We start from the raw sequence: 22,705 nt of genomic DNA on the forward strand, positions 1-22,705 counted from the left end.
AGTGAAAGAGCAGGTTGGGGGAAGGAGGAGGGGGGCCAGGCCCCAGAACAATAAATCAAAGGCAAGAGGGCAAGCTGAAGGATCTTCTAAAAATGTCCCGTCCCCAGCTGGAGCCTGGGAGGAGCAGAGGAGAATCACTTGCAGTTGGAATCCTGCAGTGTCACTTCCTCAGAGATCAGACCCCTGAGCTTCCTGAGCGCAGGGACAGGGATTTAGCTCAGCCTGTGGCTTCAGTCATGCTGCGTAGACATTGCAGCACCTTCCTGTGGGGCTGGAGTTAGGGGGTGCCGGGGTTTTCTTTCAAGCCCATTCCTGGTTCAGACATTTTCCAGGAGCCCAAATAGTGCAGCCCAAGGCCAGCAACTGCATTCATGGGGGCTCAGTGTACAGGTCTTTAAATATAAATGGCTTGGTGCAGCATAGGCCAGGGAGACCAGAAAGAAAAGAACCCCCCCCCTTCCCAACCTCTGTGCACCTCACTAGATCCCATTAGATCCCCATAGTGTGTTCATTTTTCCCACTCTGCGTCATTTAGGCAAGAGTCCTGTGGAAAAATCGCATGTGCTCATGTAATGAGTTACTATCATAATGCACAAAGGGGCTACACTCAAGTTATCCAGGCATTTAATTCTGGCATTTCTTAATGCTCCAGTGCCTGACTTTGCAACTTTAATGTTCTCGTAATGTCTGATTCTTTTGTATGCAGTGCATTCTTTATATTGCCGTGGTACCAACCCAATTGGGGCTTATGGCACTCGGCACTATACAGATTATATACCAGAAGGCAGCCCATGCCCCAAGGGGCGCACGGTCTGAATGCTGGGCGAAATCCCCTAGCCCCACTGAAGCTGACTGGAATTTTGCAGGTGATGTCAGGAGGGCCAGGATCCCAGTCTGTGTTTGCTGTTTTTGCAATTCGGGGGCAGATTTAGGGCATTTTCCTCCTGAGGTGCTGAGCATCTTGCAGAGCCCATTGACCTCAGCTGGAGTAAGAGTACTCAGCTCTTCTTTATAGTGACTACAGGCAGCTTGCAGCCCACCAGCAATAATCCACAGCACTTGTATAAATCAGTGACAGCCTCTCCTCTGTTCAGAGCCTGCTGGTGGCTCTGTCCCAAACACAAAGGAAAGGAGCTTTTCAGACTTATCTCTTTGGCATATCTCTGAGTGAGAGACTCCAAACAGCAGTTATCAACCAGCCAAGTTAATCAATAGATGAAGTCACTGGTAGCAGATTGGGTCCAGGCAAGCGCCATGCTGCTGAAGTTGTCCGGCTCCCATGTTCCCCGGGCTTCATCCTGCCCAGACACTGGCATCTCCCGTCCTTGCTGCAGGGACTGTCTGGGGGTGATGGGAGGTATGCACCAAGCTATGCTCATTACATAATGCATTGAAAGGATAATCCTGGCCGTTGCAATCGATATGTCGAAAAGTTACTTTGGGAGCAAAGGGGTGGGGTTTGGGGAAGCGTAATAAACCCAGGCCCAACCACACCATTGTCAAGTGGCAATCACAAACAGAGAACATAGTGACTGTGTCCCATTGTGCGGCAGATGAGTGTGATAGCAATGCTCATGATCAGCTCAGTTTAGAGGTCAGAGACCAGTAAAAGAAAACAAAAGAGCCAGGCCCTTCACCATGTTAAGATTAGGATCCTGTGCCTGTAAATACGTCCCAAGAAAACAAATGGGAGACACCAGAGCTCTCTCCAAGGGGCTCTGATATTTTGCAGCGGTAGCTTGGAAATTCATCAAGCAGGGGACAGGAAAGCACTGGAGCTGCTAGGAAGTTGTGAGGCCATTAAACACGTGTAGGGTGCACCCATCATTATCTAATCATTTAATCCTGGATTTTCTGGGAGAGCAGGCCTGGGTAGATAGGGCATCTGCAAAGCCTGCCTCAGTACTCCAACACCCTGTGGTGGATCTCAGCTCACACTCTGCAGCCAGGGGAGAGGAAGCCCATCAGACAGATTGTTGATTCCATTTTCCACAAGGGAACAAAGGGGGCTGATCTGCTATGGCAGTTTATCGTCTGTCTAGTCTTGTAACCTGTCTGAGAGTGGCCGGCACCAGCTGCTTCAGAAGAAGGTCCAAAGACCCCATGGTGGTCAGTAATGGAATAACGGGCCCTTAGGATTCTTCCTAACCCCAGTCAGTTAGTGATTGGTTGCTGTGTGCCCTGAAGAAGGAGGGTTTCAATTTCCTCATATATATTTTTAGTCCTAGTGAATGTGACTGTGATTGTTCTCATCCAAAAAATCCTACTAGATTCTAAGCCTGGGTGAAATCTCGTGGCAGTGAGTTCCACGGGTGAACTATGTGCTACACAATAAAATGTTTGACTATCAGTTGAAAATGTGCTGCCTTTCATTTTCATCAAATTTGCCTGTGTCCCTGTGCTCGGAGAAAGGGTGACTCACAGCTCCCAGTCGACCCTTGCTATATACCAACCGTTGCAAAATCAGTGCATGGCAGGGCAAGGATTTTGCAACCTGGCCCCAAACTGCTGGGAGCAACTAACCATCCAAATGGGTTTGCAATTGCAATCTTGTAATTTCCCCAACCGGAGTCCAACCCACGTGCAAACGGTTTATTGCTCTGAATATCCAGGAGCGAACATTCCCTGGAGGGCTCCGGCCTTTTTAAACAGGATCCGAGCAGAATAATTCCCACCACCAATAAATTATGCAGCTGGTCGTTTTCATTTCCCTTCTCGATTGATGCCCTCCCAAACCCACGGGGAAGTTAAAGAGGTGGCGGGGGGGGATACACGGAGTCCGAAGCTATTTCTAATCAAGGTGGTTGCAAGATGCCCTTCCCCACCCCCGACACACACACAAGAATCAAGTTCATTTACAACCTATTGGTGTCAATTGTCTTAAAGGGGCCAATAGCTGAGCAGGGGCAATTAACAGAGACGCCCAAGCTGGGCCCTTAGCGGGGCGGGGGGAGGTAGCCCCTTGGCTGGCCTTCAGTGCAGGCTCCTGGCCGGCCTCGGCGCTCAGTCGGGTCTCTGCAGCATGGAGGGGCTTCGCCCTGGCCCCGCTGGTGCCCAGCTGCTGCCGTGAGCCTGCCAGCATGCGGAGACTCCTGGCCCTCGCCTAGGCTGATGGCGCCTTAGGGGCTCCGAGACCCTTGCAGCGCCCCGGCTCCGGGCAGCCTGGGGGCGACCATGTTCAGCCAGGAGGGGCTGCCCCCCGCCGCCTTCGGCCTGGGGGCCGGGATCCTGCAGGATGCGAGCGGCCAGTTCGGCAAAAGCGGCTACAGCAGCACCAGCCACCAGCCGCCTTTCTTCCCCTTCCCGGCGCTGAAAGCGGAGTACGAGCCCCCCGAGCTCCCGGCGGGGGAGGCCGGCCAGGCTAAGGCCTGGGGCTCGTTCCCTGGCCCAGAGCCCTGCCAGCAGCCGGGCATGGCTGGGGGGCACCAGGGCCCCCAGCTCCTGGAAAGCGGGCAGGCCCTGAAAGAAGAGCCCGGCCAGGAGAAGGGGCGCAAAGAAGGCTCCCCAGAAGGGAAATGCGCCCTCCTGCCCGCGGGCCCCTACTACGCCCACCCCTGGAACAGCCCTTTCTGGCCTGCCTTGGCTGGGCACAGCGCGGCGGCGTCCCGCGGCCCCCTCCCCGGCCAGACGTTCCCAGGGGTCGGGCTTTGCCCGGGGGCCCATCACGCCGTCTACCCCGGCGACCCGCACCAGCCCCCCAGCGGCCTCTCCAGCCTGGGCAGCAGCGGCAGCTCCAGTGGGGCGGCTAGCGAGGGAGGCCAGTCCAGTGAGAGTGGGGACGAGGTAAGGATCGCAGCCCTGCGGCCCCTCCCCGGACCCCGCTCCCCAATCTGGGGCTGGCCCGCGGATCGCCCCCCCTCTAACCCCTTTCCGCTCTGCGTTTTCTCACGGGATTTCCCCCCAGTGCTCCGGCTTATACCAAGGGGGAGGGGAGCGGAGAGGAGCAGCGCCCACATTTTTCTTCCTCTCTGTCTGATGCTTTTGGGGTGACCTTGTCTCCCACACTCCCTGACAGCCCCACTGCTCTGCAGCTGCACATCTCTCCTGCCACAGGCTCCTTGGGGAGCAGCTCCCTAGCGGGGGTGGCTGGGAAGGGCGAGTCGGGTTCTCCAAAGCGGTCGATCTACACGGGGCCACCCGGGCTGCTCTGAACAGACGGGTCTGTCTGATGGCCTGTGTTCCCTGGAGGTGGCGTCCGCAAACGCAGACGAAAAGCTCTGTCTGCTTTTTAAATACGGTGGGCCAGATCCCTGTCTGATGTGTGAATCAGAGCAACCCTGAGTTACACCTGTTAAAAATCTGACTCTGTGTTGGGGGTGTGTGTAGACACACAAATCAGCTTTTAAAAAGCACCAGGGTGCTTTATGATGATCGATATTCTTTTATCTAGACTCTCAGCTGCAGTTTGATCTCTCCCCCCCACCCCTCCAGTGAAGTGACCATTGCTCTGTAATGCCAGGGTAGAGATTTAAACTTCTCTTTGTCTCACTCCAAACCCTCATCATTCGGATGTCCCCATTTGTAAAATGGGGAGAATGAAACTCTGCTCCTGTGGGAAGCCTTGTGAGATCTGATGAAAAATGCTCTGTAAGAGCTGGGAGTTAGTAGAGAGGGACTGGTGGTGTGAGCCAGCCGGGGTACACAATTGTTTGACTGGGGGATTTAAAGACCAGCTGAGAGGCACAGGCCCAGGGACAGCAGGGAAAAAGGCAGGATGACAGGTCCTATGGGATGAAAGCGCTTTGCATTGCAAGGGGGTTAAGTTACAACACTGTTGCTTTGTAGTGTAAATGGGGGTTTAGCTACATTCCCAAATCCTGCTAGAGCTTCCCTACCCCTACCTCTGCCTAGGCCAGTGGTTCTGAAGCTCCATCGATTGCTGCACATTACTCGTCTCTCTTTTTGCTTTTCTCTGTATTTTCCTTTCCATTTTTTATTCTCTGCTTCCTCTGCTTCTCCAGGAGCTCCCAGTTGTCAGCACCCTCCCCCCAGGGGACCATTAGGATAATCTGGTCTGACCTCCTGCATAACTCATCCCGGGATGTCTGCGGGAAGAGGTTACAGCGGTGGGCACCAAGGAGAGCGGGCCTAGCAGGGCTTGAGTCTAACCCCTTTAACCTTGCTAGCCTCATGTTATGACTTCCCTCCCTCTTTCTTCCACTCTCCACCAGGGACCCAACCTTCCCTCTCCCCCTCAGCTCAGCCTGCGGAGGGCTCTGATGACCTTGGGTCTTCTCTGGGGCACCAGCACAGTGACCACAGCAGGTGGTTAAAAGTGGCCTATGGTGCTTAATAGTTGGGTCATTGCACTCTGGGCTAGCTGGATGTTCTTCAGAGCTGCTGCTGTCCATGTGAAGTGCAGCACATTTCGGTGATGGGGCTCACACAGTGGTTGGGCCCTCCTCTGTCAGGATGGGGAAGAAACTGTTTCCGGACTATCTGGGAATCTAGTAGTAGGGAGGAGTCCAGAAGGATGCCAAGGCTGGGAAGCGCGTGAGTTCGCTAGAGATCTGGTGTTTGCTTGTTTCCCACCTTTGTCACCTCCCATCCTGCCCAGGTTCAGGAAGGAGGTTGAGTTCCTGCTTATGCAAAAGTGGAGCCCTGATTGTGTCCCATTGGCGGTGGGGAGTGAGTTTTGCTCTCCAGCATGGTTTGCTGCGTTGAGCACGTTTCCAGCAGGGGCACCCCCAGTTCAGAGAGCTTTCTCTCAGTGTGGCTAAGCTGTGTTGCCCAGCTGCTCCAGTGCTGGGCTCTTTAGGATCCAGAGATCAGCACCACACAGCTTCTTCCCATGCTTTCAGGGAGGCCTCCCATTCTTACTGCCATGTTTGCCCCTCGTGTCTATCAGCCACTCGGTTCTGAGCAGCGGCTTTACCGTGGGCTCCCTCTGCTGGCTGTTGCAGAACAAAAATATTTGTCTCTGTACGCTCCTCAGTGCGATGGCTCAGCCAGCTGTCTCTGGGGACGGCATATGCTTCTGTTATGTCTGCGCACTCAGCTCTTCTGTGCATGCAGCCCCTCGGATGCCGGAGCTGCCTGCTTTAAATATTTTCATCGGCATGACTATTATTATTTATTTTAAATGGAATTTTAAAAATCCAGATATTTAGAGCGTGTAGGCCAGCTCCCTCCAGATCATAATAATTTAAAAATTGGTCAGATTCCTGACTCGCAGGTAGATTAAGCAAAAAGAACAGGAGGACTTGTGGCACCTTAGAGACTAACAAATTTATTTGAGCATAAGCTTTCGTGAGCTACAGCTCACTTCATCGGATGCAACGCTTGTCTCGGTAAATTAAACTAAATCAGTTTAAGCCACAACTAAGCGTGTGAATAGACTTAAGCGTGTCCATGCTGCTGTTTGCACCACTTTAACTAAATCAATCAAAAAACCTGCTTTTAGTGGAAACTGGTGCAAACTGTTGTGTGTGGAGAAGCCCTGCCATGCCTCGGCAGATCTTCCAGAACGGCCAGGGAAAATCAGAATTGACATTCCTGATATTTCTAAGGGGAAAAACAAGAAAGTAAATAATAAACAGAAGGAAAAACTCTTTTCTGGACTCTTTATGATGGACAAAAATTTTAAAGGGCACAGCCCTGGGTTTGGTTTATTTTTTTGTTAACTGCTTCTAGTACCACTGGCAGGAGTGACTGTATTTGCAAAAACCACCCACTGCTCAGAAAGGCTATGAACTAATTAATTAAACCTGTTTCATAAATTGTCCCACAACAGTTCCAGATGGGGAGAAGGGCAGGTCTGGAAACCTGTGTGTGCAAAACAGTGCATGCGCATTTTGTGTGTGTGTGTGCGTATGGCAGCTTTCTGTGCAAACGTAGAGTGCTCTGAGTCTCCTCTTCTCCTGCCCTGGACCACGTGTTGAGACTTACACCTGGGGCAACACATGGGTAAGAAGCCATCATTCAGTTTGCCCAGCGTTTTGTACCCCTCTGCGCAGGTGTCCATGATGAGGCAAGGTACAAGAAACTGGGCCAATGATGCTTTCATCTCTGTCTTAAATCGCAGCTTGGCAACTGCTGCCACCCTGCATGTTGTGCCAGTATCATCAAAGCGAGCAGGAGAGCTGATTGAAAGGTGACTCTGCACCTTCTCATAGCAAAACTTTGCTGCTCTGGGTGCTGGGTTGGTTGCAGCCCATCTCTCTTCCAGTGTGAACTCCCAGTGGCTTAGATGAGTTGTGCCCTTGTGTTTTGCTTTGATTTTTAAAGGGGGATTTGATCCTTTTTTGCTTTGTTGGGCCCAGATCTTCAAAGATATTCAGGCTCCTAAATACCCCTGGAATTAGGATCTGAGCCTTCTCGTTAGCACTGAGAGGAAGCTGACAGCTGACAGTGGCTGAATCCAGATCACCTGGCCCTCAGCTGGTGAGACGGTCTCAAACATAACACACACTGGCACCTGCTGGTGGTGGAGGGCATTGCTTGGAGCCCCTCTGCAGGAGCAGGGGTTAGACTTGGAGCACAGATCAGTGTGTTCTCCCTGCTGGCTTCCTTAGGGAAGAGAAGACCCAGCAGCCAGGTACTTCCCAACCTTCACAAAAGGGAAGATACGTGGCCGGTGTCCATGGGCATCGCTCGGTGGAAGCTTGCCTACAGCAGAGCGGGATCTGGCCTCCAGCTTCCCCCTCTACCTGGGAGCAGGGTGGGATAGGAAGTAGTACAAGAGGGTGTGGGGGCCCTGGAGAAGGATGGTGCAGGGGCCAGGTACTGGCCTTTGACTCCTTGGGGTGGAGGTTCAGTTCCTGCCTCTGTCACAGAATCCAGACTAACATTGATGAGCTTATCAAAAGATCTACTCTAGCTCAAACAGAAGTTATGAGACATTCTCTGTCCTGCGTCATTCAGGAGCTCAGGGTAGATGATGGGAGAGGTTCCTACAAAATGGTAAATGCCACTCCTGCTCTGGGAGCTGAACTGGATTTTGCAAAACTGCAATAGGCAAACCCCAAAATATTGAAAATGAAGGCTCTGGTCCAGCAGTCACTAGGCGGTACGTAACTTGACTCAGATGAAAAGTCCCATTGACTTTGATGTGACTACTCCTGCGCTCCAAGTTAAGCACGTGCATAATTGTTAGCAGGACCATGGGCTAAAATTGTGTTTCTATTACAAACAGTTCTTTTAGTGGCACAGAATCTTTGTCCCTTCAAAACAAAACTGCTTCAGTGTAGAGAGAAGAGGTGGCCCAGCAATAAGGGCACTGGCCTAGAATTTGAGAGCCAAAGGCTGTTTGTCTACACTAGAGATCTTACAGCTGTACCGCCGCTGTAAGGTCTCCTGTGGAGCTGCTCTGTGCTAATGGGAGAGAGCGCTCCTGTCGGCATAATTAAACCACACCCAATGAGCTCTGCTGGAGACGCCAACGTAGTGCTGTCCAGACACGTTGCTCAGGGGTGGTGTTTTTCTCCCCCCTGCCCCCGACTGATAAAAGTTTTACCGACAAAAGTGCTAGTGTAGACACTAGATTCAACTTCCTGCTCCACCTAAGGCTCTCTGTGTGACCTTGGGTAAGTTACTCAGGGCTTGTCTACACTTGCGGCGCACTGTATCGCTTAGTGAAGTTGCTACCTACACCCAATGGGAGAGCTGCTCCCATTGGTGTAGGAATTCCACCTCCCCGAGAGGCAGTAGCTGTGTGTCCACAGGACGCTCTTCGAGGGTGCTGTCTATACCGGGAGTTCAGTTGGTGGAACTGCATTAAATCCACACCCTGAGCGATGTCGTTCCACTCATGTACGTTGGTAATGTAGACTGCGCCTCAGGCGCTTCCTCAGCTCCCCAGGTACAGAATAGCTCTTCCCTGGCGGTTTGGGGAGGATTGAGACATTAAATATTATGAGGTGCTCAGACACTTCAGAGATGGTGGCCAGATAGTGTCAGCGATGCCAAGTGATTTCATCTTCCCAGTGCATTAACAACATTGCTGTGAACTTACTTTATACAGACAGGCCAAAATGTTTAGGTCCATAAAATCCTAAAGGTAGGATTTTCAACAGCTTGTAAGTGACTTAGGAGCACAAGTCCTGTTGGCTGCAAACCTGAGGGAGGAGCATAGCCTGGTCAAAGCGTTGTGACTTTCTTGATTTGTGGAAGTGCAGTGTGGCGGCCGGTACTGTTGGCTGCTATTTGCAGTTGTGGTGATGGTGGGGGTGGGTGGGTTGTGGTGTCAGGCCCAGGACTTCTTTTTTTTACAGCCTGGCTGAGAGTTTCAAGGCTGAAACTTCAGTAGAAAAGAAAAACTTCACCATAAAATCTGCAACTCGACTAACAATTCGGAAACTCTTTAAACAAGAACAAACCAGCAACTTTAGCCATTTAAGACTATAAAACAAGAAGGGAGTAAAAGGCAAGTTATATTTAAATAAAAAAAACATTTTGTATTTTTTTATTACGATTTTTACCCACCCTGTGTTGGCAAGTCACTCCGCTGACCCTTTGGAAAACAGAGATGGTCCTGTCCTGCCTTCTTGCAGGGCAGTGCGTGGGGTTGTGCAGTGCTCAGGTACTGTGGTGACTAGGGCCATCTCTGGGCTTGGGTGGATTTCTCATCCCCACCACAAACTGACGCTAGGAAATGTATCCTGGCTGCGGGGGGCTGTGAGGGTCGGGGTATTGCAGGGCGTCAGCTTGCCAGCTTCAGTCTCTGCCCAATGAATCTCCATGGCCATCCCGCGCACTGATTACCTGGCTTGTCCGCTGCCCAGAGTGGAGTGGGAGGCTTTCACTGGTGAGTGAGGGGGTGTCTAAAGGCAGTGATGTCTGCAGAAACTACAGCTTTCATTTTTAAAGTTACTGACCTTAACGGCCCAGCTAATACCCCTCAGTGCTGACCTGTAGCACCATGCACACCTCCCCACCCCCCGCTATGCTGCTCCAACTCTGAGCCTCGCCAGCCAGACGTCACCCCGGTGGGTGGGAGGTTGTGGCTGAGCCGTTTCCCACTGCAGCGGGCAGCCAGGCCGAGGGAGCCTGAGGGACAGTCAAGGCAGACGTTCCGCCGTGAAGCAGAAAGCCAGACAGCAGCTTGAGGGATCAGCCTGTTTCTCGGATCCCAGCAGAGCTCTCGGTTCAGTGTCAGGTGAAAGTGATTCCTTCTGGGATTGTTTGCCATCCTCGTGCTGCAGGATGGTGGTTTGTCCATGCAAACAAACAACTGAGGGCTTCACCGAGCCCGTTCGCACTCCTCTCACCTGCCACGAAAGCCGCGGTGGAGCCTGATTGCAGCGGTAGACCTGGGATCCATCTCTCTAGGGCTTGGATCTGCATCCATCCCTGAAATGCCTGAGTGAATCCACCTCTCTCCTTGCCAGCCCCCAGCGGGCTCCTTTATCCCCTCACAGAAATGTTTTTGCTGCTTTTGCCAGGACACCACTCCCACCTCGGAGGAGCTGGAGCAGTTTGCCAAAGACCTCAAGCACAAGCGCATCACCCTGGGGTTCACACAGGCTGATGTGGGGATGGCTCTGGGGACTCTGTATGGTGAGTTTCACTTTTCTCCCCCACCCCTCCCAAGTGCATCTGGTGTCTCTGGGGGTGTCTCTTGATGCAGAAGGTGAGATATGGGGATGGACAGCCCCTGGATCCTCACTGGTGCTTTGTAGCTTCTTCCCCAGTTGGATGTTCAAAGCGGCTGGAAGGGTTTTTGGATGCTTGTTGCAGTGAGCCCAGTGTGAACACCGTGGTGATTCCGGGGGAGCCGCAACATGATGCTGTAACCTGGGGGTCCCTGCTATCCCTGCTGCTGCCTTGAGGGAGGGGCTCACAACAGGAGATGGGGATCCTGGGGGAAAGCAAAATTATGTGGGGCAGAGTGGATTCCTAGATCGAGCTGTCTGTGGGGGGAGGGGGGGGAGAGGGACTCGAGCTCCCCCAGTGCCTCACTTATGGGGGGAAGGGAAAGAAGATGCTCCTCCTCCCCCCAGATAGCAGGTGAAGGGAGCAGACCTCCATGGTCCCTGCTGCAGAGGTGGGTAGGTGACCGTGCAATATTGGGGCGGGGGGTCTCCCATGCATGGATGCAGCCCCCAGAGTCATGGATGCTCCATGCATGGGTCAGGTAGTGGGCAGGTTTCTTTCCTCTCTGGCTGATGTGCTGGGGGTATAGGATAAGGAGTCTGGCAGCCCCAGGCCTGCAGCGAATGGGGCTTCTCTCTCCCTCCCAGGGAAGATGTTCAGCCAAACGACAATCTGCCGCTTCGAAGCCCTCCAGCTGAGCTTCAAGAACATGTGCAAGCTGAAGCCACTGCTGCAGCGCTGGCTCAACGAGGTAGAGAACAGCGACAGCCTGCAAGAGGTAAGTGGGGAGGGGTGGGCCAGATTGGGTCAGCCCAGGGCTTGGCTCAGCCCAATGGCGGGGACTCGCTGCTTCTGAGCAAGGTGTACGTGACCTCTTAATGGGCAGCTATGGAAGTAGCCTAGTCGCTGGGCAAGTTCCTTCCTGACCCCCGTCAGTCAGAGCTTGATCCATGTCAGGAGGGCTTATATCCCTTCTGAATGTGTTTTATCCTTTCTGCTGTGACTGTGGAGAATGAGAATGTCCAAGGCCTCTAGAGAATCCTGCTGAGCCCTTGGCTTTGCTGATACCTTGGGGCAGTGAGTTCCACAGGTTAGTCACGCGCTTTGGGGGAGAAACAGAATTTCCTCGGACTAGTTTTAAATGTGCTGCCTTTCAGTTGCACTGACTCACCCCTTGCTGGTGTGTTATGAGGGAGGGTAGATAGGAATGCCGATCTACCTTTTCACATTCGTTACTCTGCTTATCCCCGTCATGTCTCCTCTTACTCGCCTTCTTTCTAAACCAAAGTCCAAGGATGAGATTCTCCCCACTGACCAGCCCCTGTCCTGCAGGTAAAAGGTCAGGGCTGTGTAAAGGGTCTCTAAAAGCACTGGTTTTAGCTGGGAGATGATTCTCTGACACAGGCACTGTTGGAGATAGCTGTATGGCTGCCTTCCCGGGACGCCGTTGCAAGCCCTGGTGTAGGAGTGGGTACCTGGGGCAAGGCTGTAGGAGATTCTAGGCACCCACTGCAGCCCCCAGGATAGCAGCTGATTGCAGAGTTTTGTTAGCAGCTCAGACACTTTGTTCTTGCATTCAAACCTCTTGGGTCATGTCGCCCAGGCCTCCTGATATTTTGTCTTGATCAGTTTGTTCCAGCAGCTCCTCTTTCAACACCTTGGTCCTTGACCTGAGACAGCAGCTCAGGGTCGGGATCTCCTTGACCTACTCCGAGGCAAAGAAATTATAACTTCTTGCAACCTCTTTATCTCTGTTAATTGTTTCCTTTACTTCCTGGTTAATCCAGCAGACCCACGGATTCTCTTGCAGACATCCTGCTCTGATGTGCCTGGAGAATGACTCATCAAATTCCACCTTATCTCTTCTTCGTCCCACCCAGTGTGGAAGGGCCTGGCCTTAGGGTATTGGTAGGGCTGCAGATTTGTCACGGCATTTTTTTATCCAGTCACTGAGCAGTCCTGACAAATTTAGTTAAAGTCACAGCTTTTGCAGGTAGTGGTTGTAAAGTCACTTGAAGTGGGGGGTGTGTGACATGGTGGGGGAGGTTCGGTCCTGCCCCTGGGGGGTGGGAGGCCTGGTTGGTGGGGAGGGGGTGCAGAGCGAGCCCACCCAGCACTGACCTCACAGTGGTGGCTCCTGTCCCGTGGGGCTGGCCTGGCTCCTTGCTCTGGCCTGTGGGCATGTCCTTCTCCCTGAGACACCCAGCCTTGGCCCCTTCTTGGCTATGGCACCGCCAGATCACCGGCCCTGAGCTGTGGTGGTACAAGTGGATGGGCCCTGGCCTGGGGGGTCCCCCCAGCTCCTCAGCCTATGAAATCCCAGATGCAAAGAAAGCTATGGAAAAATCACAGTATCAGTGACATTTTTTTACCTCTGTGATAAACCTGCAGCCCTAGGCATTGGCTATCAATAGACCAGTGGGCTAGCCTGCTTCCCAGTGAGCTGTGACAGCACCAGTGTAAGGAGGCCTTGAGCTGACAAGGGAAGGTTTAGCAGGGAAGGTTCCTTTTGGGGAGAGAGCAGGGTAAGTGAGGACTTCCGGTGTCTAGCGACAGCTAATAACCCTTGCAGCTGGAACCTCTCCGTCACTGTCCCAACCACAACCTGCCTGTGCTCCCAGGCCCTGCTCATTGGCCTGGCTTCAGAGAGACACTTGCCATTTGCATTACCGGAGTAGCAGTGTCTGCCCCAATGGTAGGGCAGAGGTACTTGTAAATAAACAATTAGCCGATTGACCAGACTATCGTGTGATGGAGAGTGTCCAACCTTTTGCAGAGATGGTCGAAGAGTGGGAAGAACTTACAATCATTGTTTGATGGGAAAATATACTAAGATTCCCAACAAATATAATTTGCAACAGATTCTTCAACTGGCTCTGATCCTGGAGCAGCCAGACATCACGACAGCCTCCAACAAGGCAATCATGGTCGTTTTCTGCTGTCGTGGGTGGATCTGGAGAGAGGCTCCCGTCGTCTTAAATGTTATAGCCGTAGTCGGTGGAGTGAGACTGGTTGGGTTACCATGGCACGAGGGCCAGGGGCTGAATCTGAGAACATATTGCAGATCTGGGGGGAAACAACTCTTTATTGAGCAGTCACACTCTTCACTGACTGCAGAGGTTTCTGCAGGTGGGTACCTGGCAGCAGGTCCTCTGCACCTGGAGCCTCTTCCACACTCTGCAGTTGCCAGGGGCACAGCGCGGTGGGCAGGATGGGGCAGACTATTGGAAGATCATGGGTGAAATCCTGGCCCCATTGAAGTCTGCTCAAATTTTGACTTTAGTGGGGCCCGGATTTCGCCCCATATCCTCACTTCCAGTGAGGAGCAGCTGCAGGAAGGCTGAAAACCAGGGATTTTTCCTTTACCCCGTGGTGTGATTCGCAACTTCTGCTGCTCAGCCAGAAGAAAGGAGTGGCAGGTGATGTGCCCATTAGAATACAGCATTTAAGTCCCACATGCTGCAGTCCAGGGGAGGATTAACCTAGCACAACCTGCTAACTATGTTGCGTAGGTTCTCTGGAAGGGTAAGGAAGGGAATTTCACTTAAGGGAAATTATTGAAGCAATTTGTATCTTGATCCTGCTTCCATTGAGGTTAATGGCAAAACGCCTAAGGTGCAGGCTCAGGGGCCGTGAGCAGGTACCTCTGAGTAATTATTCTAAAGCATCTCTGGGCGTTCAGGGAAACCGGTTGCTCGGCACGCCCAGCACTACTCCACGTGATAACGAGGGTGGGGCAGCAGTTTGGGGGTCAAAGGGAGTTCAACCCCCACACACTTTGGGATTGAATCTATTTAAAAAATTACAAAACTTTAATGTGAATAGAAATATTTTAATGAAATCCTTTTAATATTCTCCCAAATAATTGGTCACCCTTTGTATTAGTGTACATTTATACAGACTTTATAAAAAGGGCTAATAAATTATTTAAGCATGCTACAGACACGAATACTATATGTTGTAGATGGTTATATAAATGGACGTGGTTGAAAACCACATTTTTTTTCCCCCCTGTAAAGAAAGAATGAAAATTTTTCATTTGAAAATGTTCATGGTAAATTTCTGAAACTAAATTCAATTTTCAGAAACAAACATTTCAGTTTGAATTGAAAACCTGCCACTTTATCCCTTTCCACCCAAACACTGATTTGCAGCACGTTGGATTGGCATCTCTCAGCCCTGGCCCTGGCCCTGGCCCTGGCCCTACCCCTCTCCCAGCGAGGTATGTACGCCCCGAGGAGCTGGGAACACTGTTGCTCCACGGGGACAACCTGTAACCAAGTGCCATGGCTTTTGTGGGTTTGTGTCTCTTGCTTTCCAGCTGTGCAATGCAGAACAAGTGCTGGCCCAGGCCCGGAAGAGGAAGCGCAGGACCAGCATCGAGAACAACGTCAAGGGCACGCTAGAGAACTTCTTCCGCAAGTGCGTGAAGCCGAGCCCCCAGCAGATCTCACAGATCGCCGAGGATCTCAACCTGGACAAAGACGTAGGTTTAGTTGGAGCTCCCCAGCGGTGGGGAGAACAGCATGTTCAGAAGTCAGGTCCTTAGGAATGACTCTAACACATTCCCTAGTGGGGTACTTCTAAAGGCCAATTTAGGGCTGGTGGAAATTTTTCCATCTAAACTATTTTTTAAGCAGAAAATTGGGTTTATGACTAAACCAAATTATTCACAAAACAAGTCTGTTTTCCATAGGAGGAGGAGGAGGATTATTTTTTTTTAAGATCAAAAATCCAACAATTTCATTTTGGAAATGATACTGTGGTGCCTCATGGGATCTGTAGTTCAGTTACCTCATGTTCCTGTTCTCCTCTATGAGCTGGATTTCCCAGTCAGACTACATTTCCCATGATGCACCATGGCGAGGGAGGCCCGTGAGGCACCACCTCCCACCACAAGAGTGGAGGCTGTGGTGCACAGTGTGTGATGTAGCCCAGCCTAAAGATGGGAATGGGGGGCATCCGGCACCCGAACTGCAATTACCATTAGGTAGGCACTGTGGCAGCTGACATTTTCTGGTATTCGAATTTCTGCCACAAAATTTAAATTGTCCATTGAAAATTTAGCCTTTGTTTTCACCGAAATTTTCCACAGTGTCCCCACCACCCCTACCCTTTACTGTCCAGCTCTACTCCAGACCTTTACTCTGGAGGTGAATGGCTAGTGCAGGGGCTGCCACACTCCCACTCAAGAGGGCTGCGATCGAGCACAAAGCAAACAGCAATAAGTGTGTTAGCACCAGCTGCCAGCCCACGTCACTCCCCTCCCAGGGGAGGTCTGATTCATGGATGCAACGAGTGCACGTGGGCTCCTTTGGTAGCCAGATTGCTGCCAAATCAGGTGGGATTAGACCCCAGACTGCCTCAATTAGTGGGTGCACCTGGTGAAGGAATGTAGCCCTGTTGCAGGACAGGCTTGTACATGCTAGGGACTGTCAGGGTGCCCTGGTGCTCTGTAGAGATCCATCCCTCTGCCTGGCTGACCAAAGCACTCCCAGCTGGGACTGCTGAGCTGGGAGGGTATGTAGGGCCTTGTGGGGGTGGAGGGAAGGCAGAAAACATCCCACTGGAAAAGAGCTTGAAGCTCCCAAATTGTCTGGCTGCTTTGCTCCTCTCTAGAGGCGGAGCTGTGGGGGGCTCTGCCCCCGAGGGAGAGGTTTTAATGGGCTGGGCTGATCCATCTCCCCTTTTGTGCCTTCTCCCATCTCTGCGTAGGTGGTGCGAGTCTGGTTCTGCAACCGGCGTCAAAAGGGCAAGCGGCTGCTGCTGCCCTTCGGCGATGAGAACGAGGGAGCCATGTACGACATGAACCTGGCCCTGGCGCACCCAGCCTTGCCCGCCGCAGTGAGCTCCCAAGCCTATGCCCTGGGCCCCCCCCCCTCCCATCTACATGCCGGCTTTCCACAAGGGTGAGATCTTCTCTCAAGCTTTGCAGCCGGCGGTCTCCATGGGGAACAGTGGCAACTGAACCTGGGGGCTGGGGGCTCCCTGGGAGCTGGACGGAGGTGTCTCCTTGGCGGTGCTGCTTGGCTGGCTCCCTGGAGAGAACAGCACCCCAGAGATCCTGCAGCTGCTCCCCAGATGCCTGACTCGGGGAGGGGGGGGATTCACTGTGTTGTTTTTATTTGCTTTTTGTGTGAGGGGGAGGGGCAGCAACCTGGGCAGAGGGAGCGGATCACCCTGCGCTGTGGGGTGAGTCCCTGTCCTGCCCACCGCTCCGAATCACTCCTGCTGCAAGGAGCCTGCTTCCCCCCCACCTCGAGTTGAGCTACCTATCCTGCCCCTCCCCCCGGGGGCGGGGCCTCATCACTCATTTGCAAACAACGTTTTATCTATTGTTAGTTTGGAGAAGGAAAAAAAAAAAGCCCTTTTTAGCCATTTCTAGTTTTTAAAATGATCCCGTCTCTGTGTCTTTGTTGCATGCAGCCGGGCTGTGCGAGCCGCTGGGGGCCCTTAGTCCCAGGCAGCCGTAAACCTGGGAGTTTCCAGGGAGCCTAGGAGGGTTAGGGTGGGAGTTGGGGCCCCTAAGTCTCCTTGGCAAATGCCAGCCTGTGGCTCAGCCTTGCTCCCTGGGCACGTAGACACATCTTTACCTGCCCCAGCTCTCTGACTTAACCAATTGGCATTTTCCAAGGAGAAAAATGTTTCACTGAACAATTCCAGACCCATGTGTACTTAATATGCTTTCCCTGCCTGGCTGTAGAGCGAAGGCTTCAGCTTCCTTGTCTTCTACCACCCCCATGCCTTCAGCAGCCCTAGACCTAACGAGCATCCATAGGGCACAGGAGGCTATTCAGCTGCCACTGGGCATCCCTGATGGACTCTGCTGGAGATCTGCCAAGGCCTGTAACAGCTCAGGGACCTCACTGTTTCCAAACTGCTGGTGAGAATAGCCTCCTATGCCTCCCACTATGGACCCTAAGGTCTCTACTCTGCACTGCAGGGCTTCGACTCTCTGCCTGGAAGCTTTCATTGTTGGCTCCCTGCACAATGCTCCCTGGGAGAAGCAGTGTAATGAGTGGAAAGGGATAAAGTGCTTCTCCCATCCCCAGCTCTGTAAGGCTGTGATTCCACCCACACGCCGGCAGAGTGACATACCATGCATGCCGGAGTCCCCTGGTAGAGCTACAGCCTGGTAAGCGCCGCTTCCATAGAAAACTTTGTGCATTGTAACAAGAACAAACCATTTTCGAGAGTCATTATTTTCTACTCAGCACTGCACATTTTGTAGTGCTGGACAGATCCTCCTTTCCACAGAGCATTCTTGGAGCCCAGCGTGAATGTGTGCCGGGGTCAAACGGGCAAGAGAAAGAGGGTGGGACGCTGCAAGCTCCACCCCAACCAATCTCCACTCCCCTCAGATGCCAGAATGGAGCTCCACACTCAGAAGATGGCACCGATGTTCTGGCTATGACCATGTGTGTCCTCTGGGATGGACAGGGTTCAAATATGCTGCTGGGCTCCTCCGCTTGGCTCTCCCTTGAGGTGCCCATGCCTTGCTGGGCAGCTTGGGCTTCATTGCCTCTTGGCTGGCAATAAATATAATCAATTAAGAACATAAGAACGGCCATACTATGTCAGACCAATGGTCCATCTAGCCCAGTATCCTGGCTTCTGACAGTGGCCAATGCCAGGTGCTTCAAAGGGAATGAATAGAAACGGGCAATTATCAAGTGATCCGTCCCACCATCCAGTCCCAACATCTGGCGGTCAGAGGCTTAGGGACACCCAGAGCACAGGGTTGCATCTCTGACTTTCCTGGTTAATCGCCATTGATGGACCTATCCTCCATCAATTTATCTAATTGTTTTTTGAACCCCGTTATAGTTTTGGCCTTCACAACATCCCCTGGCACTGAGTTCCGCAGGTTGACTGTGCGTTGTGTGAAGAAATACTTCCTTTTGTTTGTTTTAAACGTGGAGACCCCTGGTACTTGTGTTATGTGACTTCCTTATTCACTTTTTCCACATCATGATTTTAGTGGCCTCTATCCTATCCCCCCTTAGTCATCTCTTTTCCAAGCTGAATAGTCCCAGTCTTATTAATCTCTTTTCATGTGGAAGCTGCTCCATATGGTGCTTAATCATTTTTGTTGCCCTTCTCTGTACCTTTTCCATTTCTAATATATCTCTTTTGAGATGGGGCAACCAGAACGCCACACGGTATTCAAGGTGTGGACGTACCAAGGATTTATATAGAGGCGATATGACATTTGCGGTCTTATTATCTAGCCCTTTCCTAATAATTCCCAACATTCTCTTAGCTTTTTGCCTGCCGCTGTATATTCAACGAATGTTTTCAGAGAACTATCCACAATGACTCCGAGATCTTTCTTGAGTGGTAACTGGTAATTTAGACCCCATCATTTTGTATGTACAGGTGGGATTATGTTTTCCAATGTGCATTACTTTGCATATATTAACAGTGAATTTCATCTGCCATTTTGTTGCCTAGTCACCCAGTTTTGTGAGATCCTTTTGTAATTCTTTGCAGTCTGTTTGGACTTAACTATCCTGAGTAATTTTGTATCATCTGCAAACTATGACACCTCACTGTTTACTCCTTTTTCCAGACCATTTATGAGTATGTTGAACAGCACTGTTACCATGCAGATCCTTGGGGGACCCCACTATTTGCTTATTTCCACTGTGAAAACTGAGGATTTATTCCTACTCTTTGTTTCCTCTCTTTTAACCAGTTACTGACCCATGAAAGGCCCTGTAATTGCCGGGATCACCTCTGGAACCTTTTTTAAAAATTGGCATCGTATTAGGTCTCCTCCAGCCATCTGGTGTGCTGATTTGAGTGATAGGTTACATACTACAGTTAGCGGTTCTGCAATTTCATATTTGAGTTCCTTCAGAACTCTTGGATGACTCTCACCTGGTCCGCGTGAGTGGTGACTTATTACTGTTTTATTTATCAACTTGTGTTCCAAAACCACCTCTATGGAGACCTCGATGTGGGACATACCCACCCCAAGCCTGTCAGCTGAGGGTGCAGCAGGACTCGGATCTCAACCGTCTCAACATTTCAAAGTAGCGTCCATCTCCCCATCCCCTCACTGGGCTGCTCTGTCAGCGTGTCGCCTCTGGAAAGAGGGGAGGACTCCTGCCGCTCACCCCCGGGAAGAACGTTGGGGACGGTGCCTGTTTGATCCCCTCACTCACTTTAACTTCTCCCTCTTCTCACCTTGTATTAAAATGCTGCATAGTTATGTCCCTGGGAGACCTGGGTTCTGTTCCCACCCCTGCTCCCTGTAGCATGAGATTATTTCAAGCCACTCTCTGTAGGACCTACACAAAATCACTGTTGTGTCCTTGTGCGGCCCCTGCAGCAAACTCACGTGATTTTATTTGGGGCAGACGCTGTCTCTAACTCCGTCTGTACCGCACCTAGCACAATGAGGCTGTGGACTGGCTGAGACCTCTAGGCACTACTGCCATAGGTATGTGAAATATTCATTCTCCCAGCAGTGCTGCTGCTGTAGAAGGAAGCCAGAGAGTCATAAAACTCCCTGCTCTGTGAGGAAGGCAGTGGGGAGCTGGTGGGGAAGTGGGTTAAAGGAGGGGGGTTGCACCCATGCTGGTGTGAATGACAGTTGTTCCCCCATGATGGAAGTGAATGACGTCTCAGTCCCTTGGGTCAGGGGGATGATCCTCTCGGCCCTTAGTGGGCATGATGAGTCACATGGACAGACCAGTCGCTTGCCCCTCACTGCCTGGCCTTGCTCGAGGGATACCAGAAGACTTCAGTCTCCAGGGCTGTCAGCCAGGAGCAAGCAACATGGGCCTTCAGTGCAGCACAGGACCATGCAATGAGCAAATGTCCTCTTGGCTTTAGCTTGGGGGATAAGTGGGCTGGAAGCACTCGTGTGTCTCCAAGGCAAACTCCTGTGTGAAGCAGGAGAGTCTCCTGCCAGACGAGAGTAACCTACTCATGAAATGTTCTGTTAATACATGTGCACTGTGGTAGCACCTAGCAGCCCCAGTCCTGGACGCAGACCCCACTGTCCTGGGACATGAACAGACACAGAACCCAAAAGTCCGGGCCCCAAAGAGCAATGATCAGCAAACATCAAGTTGCTATCCCAGCAATTCAACGGTGCAAAGCTAGGTTTCAAAGCAGTTTTCCCCTAGGAAATCAGCGGTGACATTTGTGCAGGACACCGTATATTCAAGGATCTCTATTTCTAAATGACTATCATGTTGTTTAACAGCAAAGTTAGCCCCAAAAAAATGGATGTGAGAAAACTTCTAATAAAAACTGGAGGAGCCAGTTCGATGCACAATCAGGATGTGTTATGGAAACGTGGTCTGGTTTGTAGGAGACGGGTGGTGGGTGGGTGTAAACCCCACACTGGTAGACTGGTTAATTGGAGGCGCCATTAGTGCACCTTGTTGCACTTAGAGGGCTATCAGCCTCAATTGCTGAGCAGACCCAGCTGGCGTGGAGGGGACTGGAGGCCCTGCAGAGGAGATTCAGGAGGCAGAGGGCTTAGAGAAAAGGGGTCTGGACGTTGTCAGGGCTCAGCCCTGACATGGGCAAGGCTCCAGGGAGGTAGCCCTGTGGGGTGGGGCTCCGGAAGCAGGTCAGGGAGCTGGGGAGAACCTGGGATGGGCAGAAGCAGCTGAAGTTCTGTTTGGTTTTGGTTGGGGTCTTTTTGGGTCCTGCCAGGAGGAAGCCTGGGACTGCGAGGGAAGAGTGCAGTGGAGCCCAGGGGGCGGAGGATGTGGTATTGGTGCCCGGCATTGTGTTGGTCATTGTTTCTCTGCAACGCTGATCCCCAGAAGGGGTGAGGCTGCATGTGAGCTGGCCACAGGGGCAAGTCAGCAGCAGAACTGGACCCTGTAGTAGAGGCTGAGTGGCTGTCGAAAGGAAGTGGCTGAGGGGGACAGTGCGGCATGTGAACTGGTGAGTCACGGCAAGAACACCATGTTTTGGGAAAAACAGAACGTCTGTGTTGTAAGGCAGCCCTAGAGCATTTTAAAAGGCATTTGTCTGTCTGAACGTTTTATCCTGCCACCCGTCGTGGGAGTATCTGGGCCCTTTCTGCATGAAGATTCGTCTCACACAAGGAATCCCCTTCTTTAAAGACTGATTGATGGGTTAAGCGCATCCACAAAGGGCACAGAACCAGCTGAAATGCCTTGAAATTGGGTGTCTGTACTGCTTCCGCTATGACAGCCTGGCACGGCATCGCAGCCCCAGACTTGCTGGTTCATAGAATCATAGAATCATAGAATATCAGGGTTGGAAGGGACCCCAGAAGGTCATCTAGTCCAACCCCCTGCTCAAAGCAGGACCAAGTCCCAGTTAAATCATCCCAGCCAGGGCTTTGTCAAGCCTGACCTTAAAAACCTCTAAGGAAGGAGATTCTACCACCTCCCTAGGTAACGCATTCCAGTGTTTCACCACCCTCTTAGTGAAAAAGTTTTTCCTAATATCCAATCTAAACCTCCCCCATTGCAACTTGAGACCATTACTCCTCGTTCTGTCATCTGCTACCATTGAGAACAGTCTAGAGCCATCCTCTTTGGAACCCCCTTTCAGGTAGTTGAAAGCAGCTATCAAATCCCCCCTCATTCTTCTCTTCTGCAGACTAAACAATCCCAGCTCCCTCAGCCTCTCCTCATAAGTCATGTGCTCTAGACCCCTAATCATTTTTGTTGCCCTTCGCTGGACTCTTTCCAATTTATCCACATCCTTCTTGTAGTGTGGGGCCCAAAACTGGACACAGTACTCCAGATGAGGCCTCACCAGTGTCGAATAGAGGGGAACGATCACGTCCCTCGATCTGCTCGCTATGCCCCTACTTATACATCCCAAAATGCCATTGGCCTTCTTGGCAACAAGGGCACACTGCTGACTCATATCCAGCTTCTCGTCCACTGTCACCCCTAGGTCCTTTTCCGCAGAACTGCTGCCTAGCCATTCGGTCCCTAGTCTGTAGCGGTGCATTGGATTCTTCCATCCTAAGTGCAGGACCCTGCACTTATCCTTATTGAACCTCATCAGATTTCTTTTGGCCCAATCCTCCAATTTGTCTAGGTCCTTCTGTATCCTATCCCTACCTCCAGCGTATCTACCTCTCCTCCCAGTTTAGTGTCATCTGCAAACTTGCTGAGGGTGCAATCCACACCATCTCCAGATCATTTATGAAGATATTGAA

General features: G+C 51.7%; 1 protein-coding gene across 1 annotated transcript; it reads left to right on the plus strand.

Moving 5' to 3' along the window:
- Positions 1-2,846: 2,846 nt before the first annotated feature.
- On the plus strand, positions 2,847-16,930 carry LOC102945974 (POU domain, class 5, transcription factor 3-like). Its single transcript, XM_037879841.2, is given in 6 exon segments — positions 2,847-3,783; positions 10,383-10,497; positions 11,181-11,311; positions 14,855-15,019; positions 16,249-16,401; positions 16,403-16,930. Coding segments are annotated over 6 exon segments (1,272 nt in total). The 5' UTR covers positions 2,847-3,174; the 3' UTR covers positions 16,502-16,930.
- Positions 16,931-22,705: the final 5,775 nt, after the last annotated feature.

Source organism: Chelonia mydas, chromosome 16 (genome assembly GCF_015237465.2).
Source record: "Chelonia mydas isolate rCheMyd1 chromosome 16, rCheMyd1.pri.v2, whole genome shotgun sequence".
NCBI classification, from domain to species: domain Eukaryota; kingdom Metazoa; phylum Chordata; order Testudines; family Cheloniidae; genus Chelonia; species Chelonia mydas.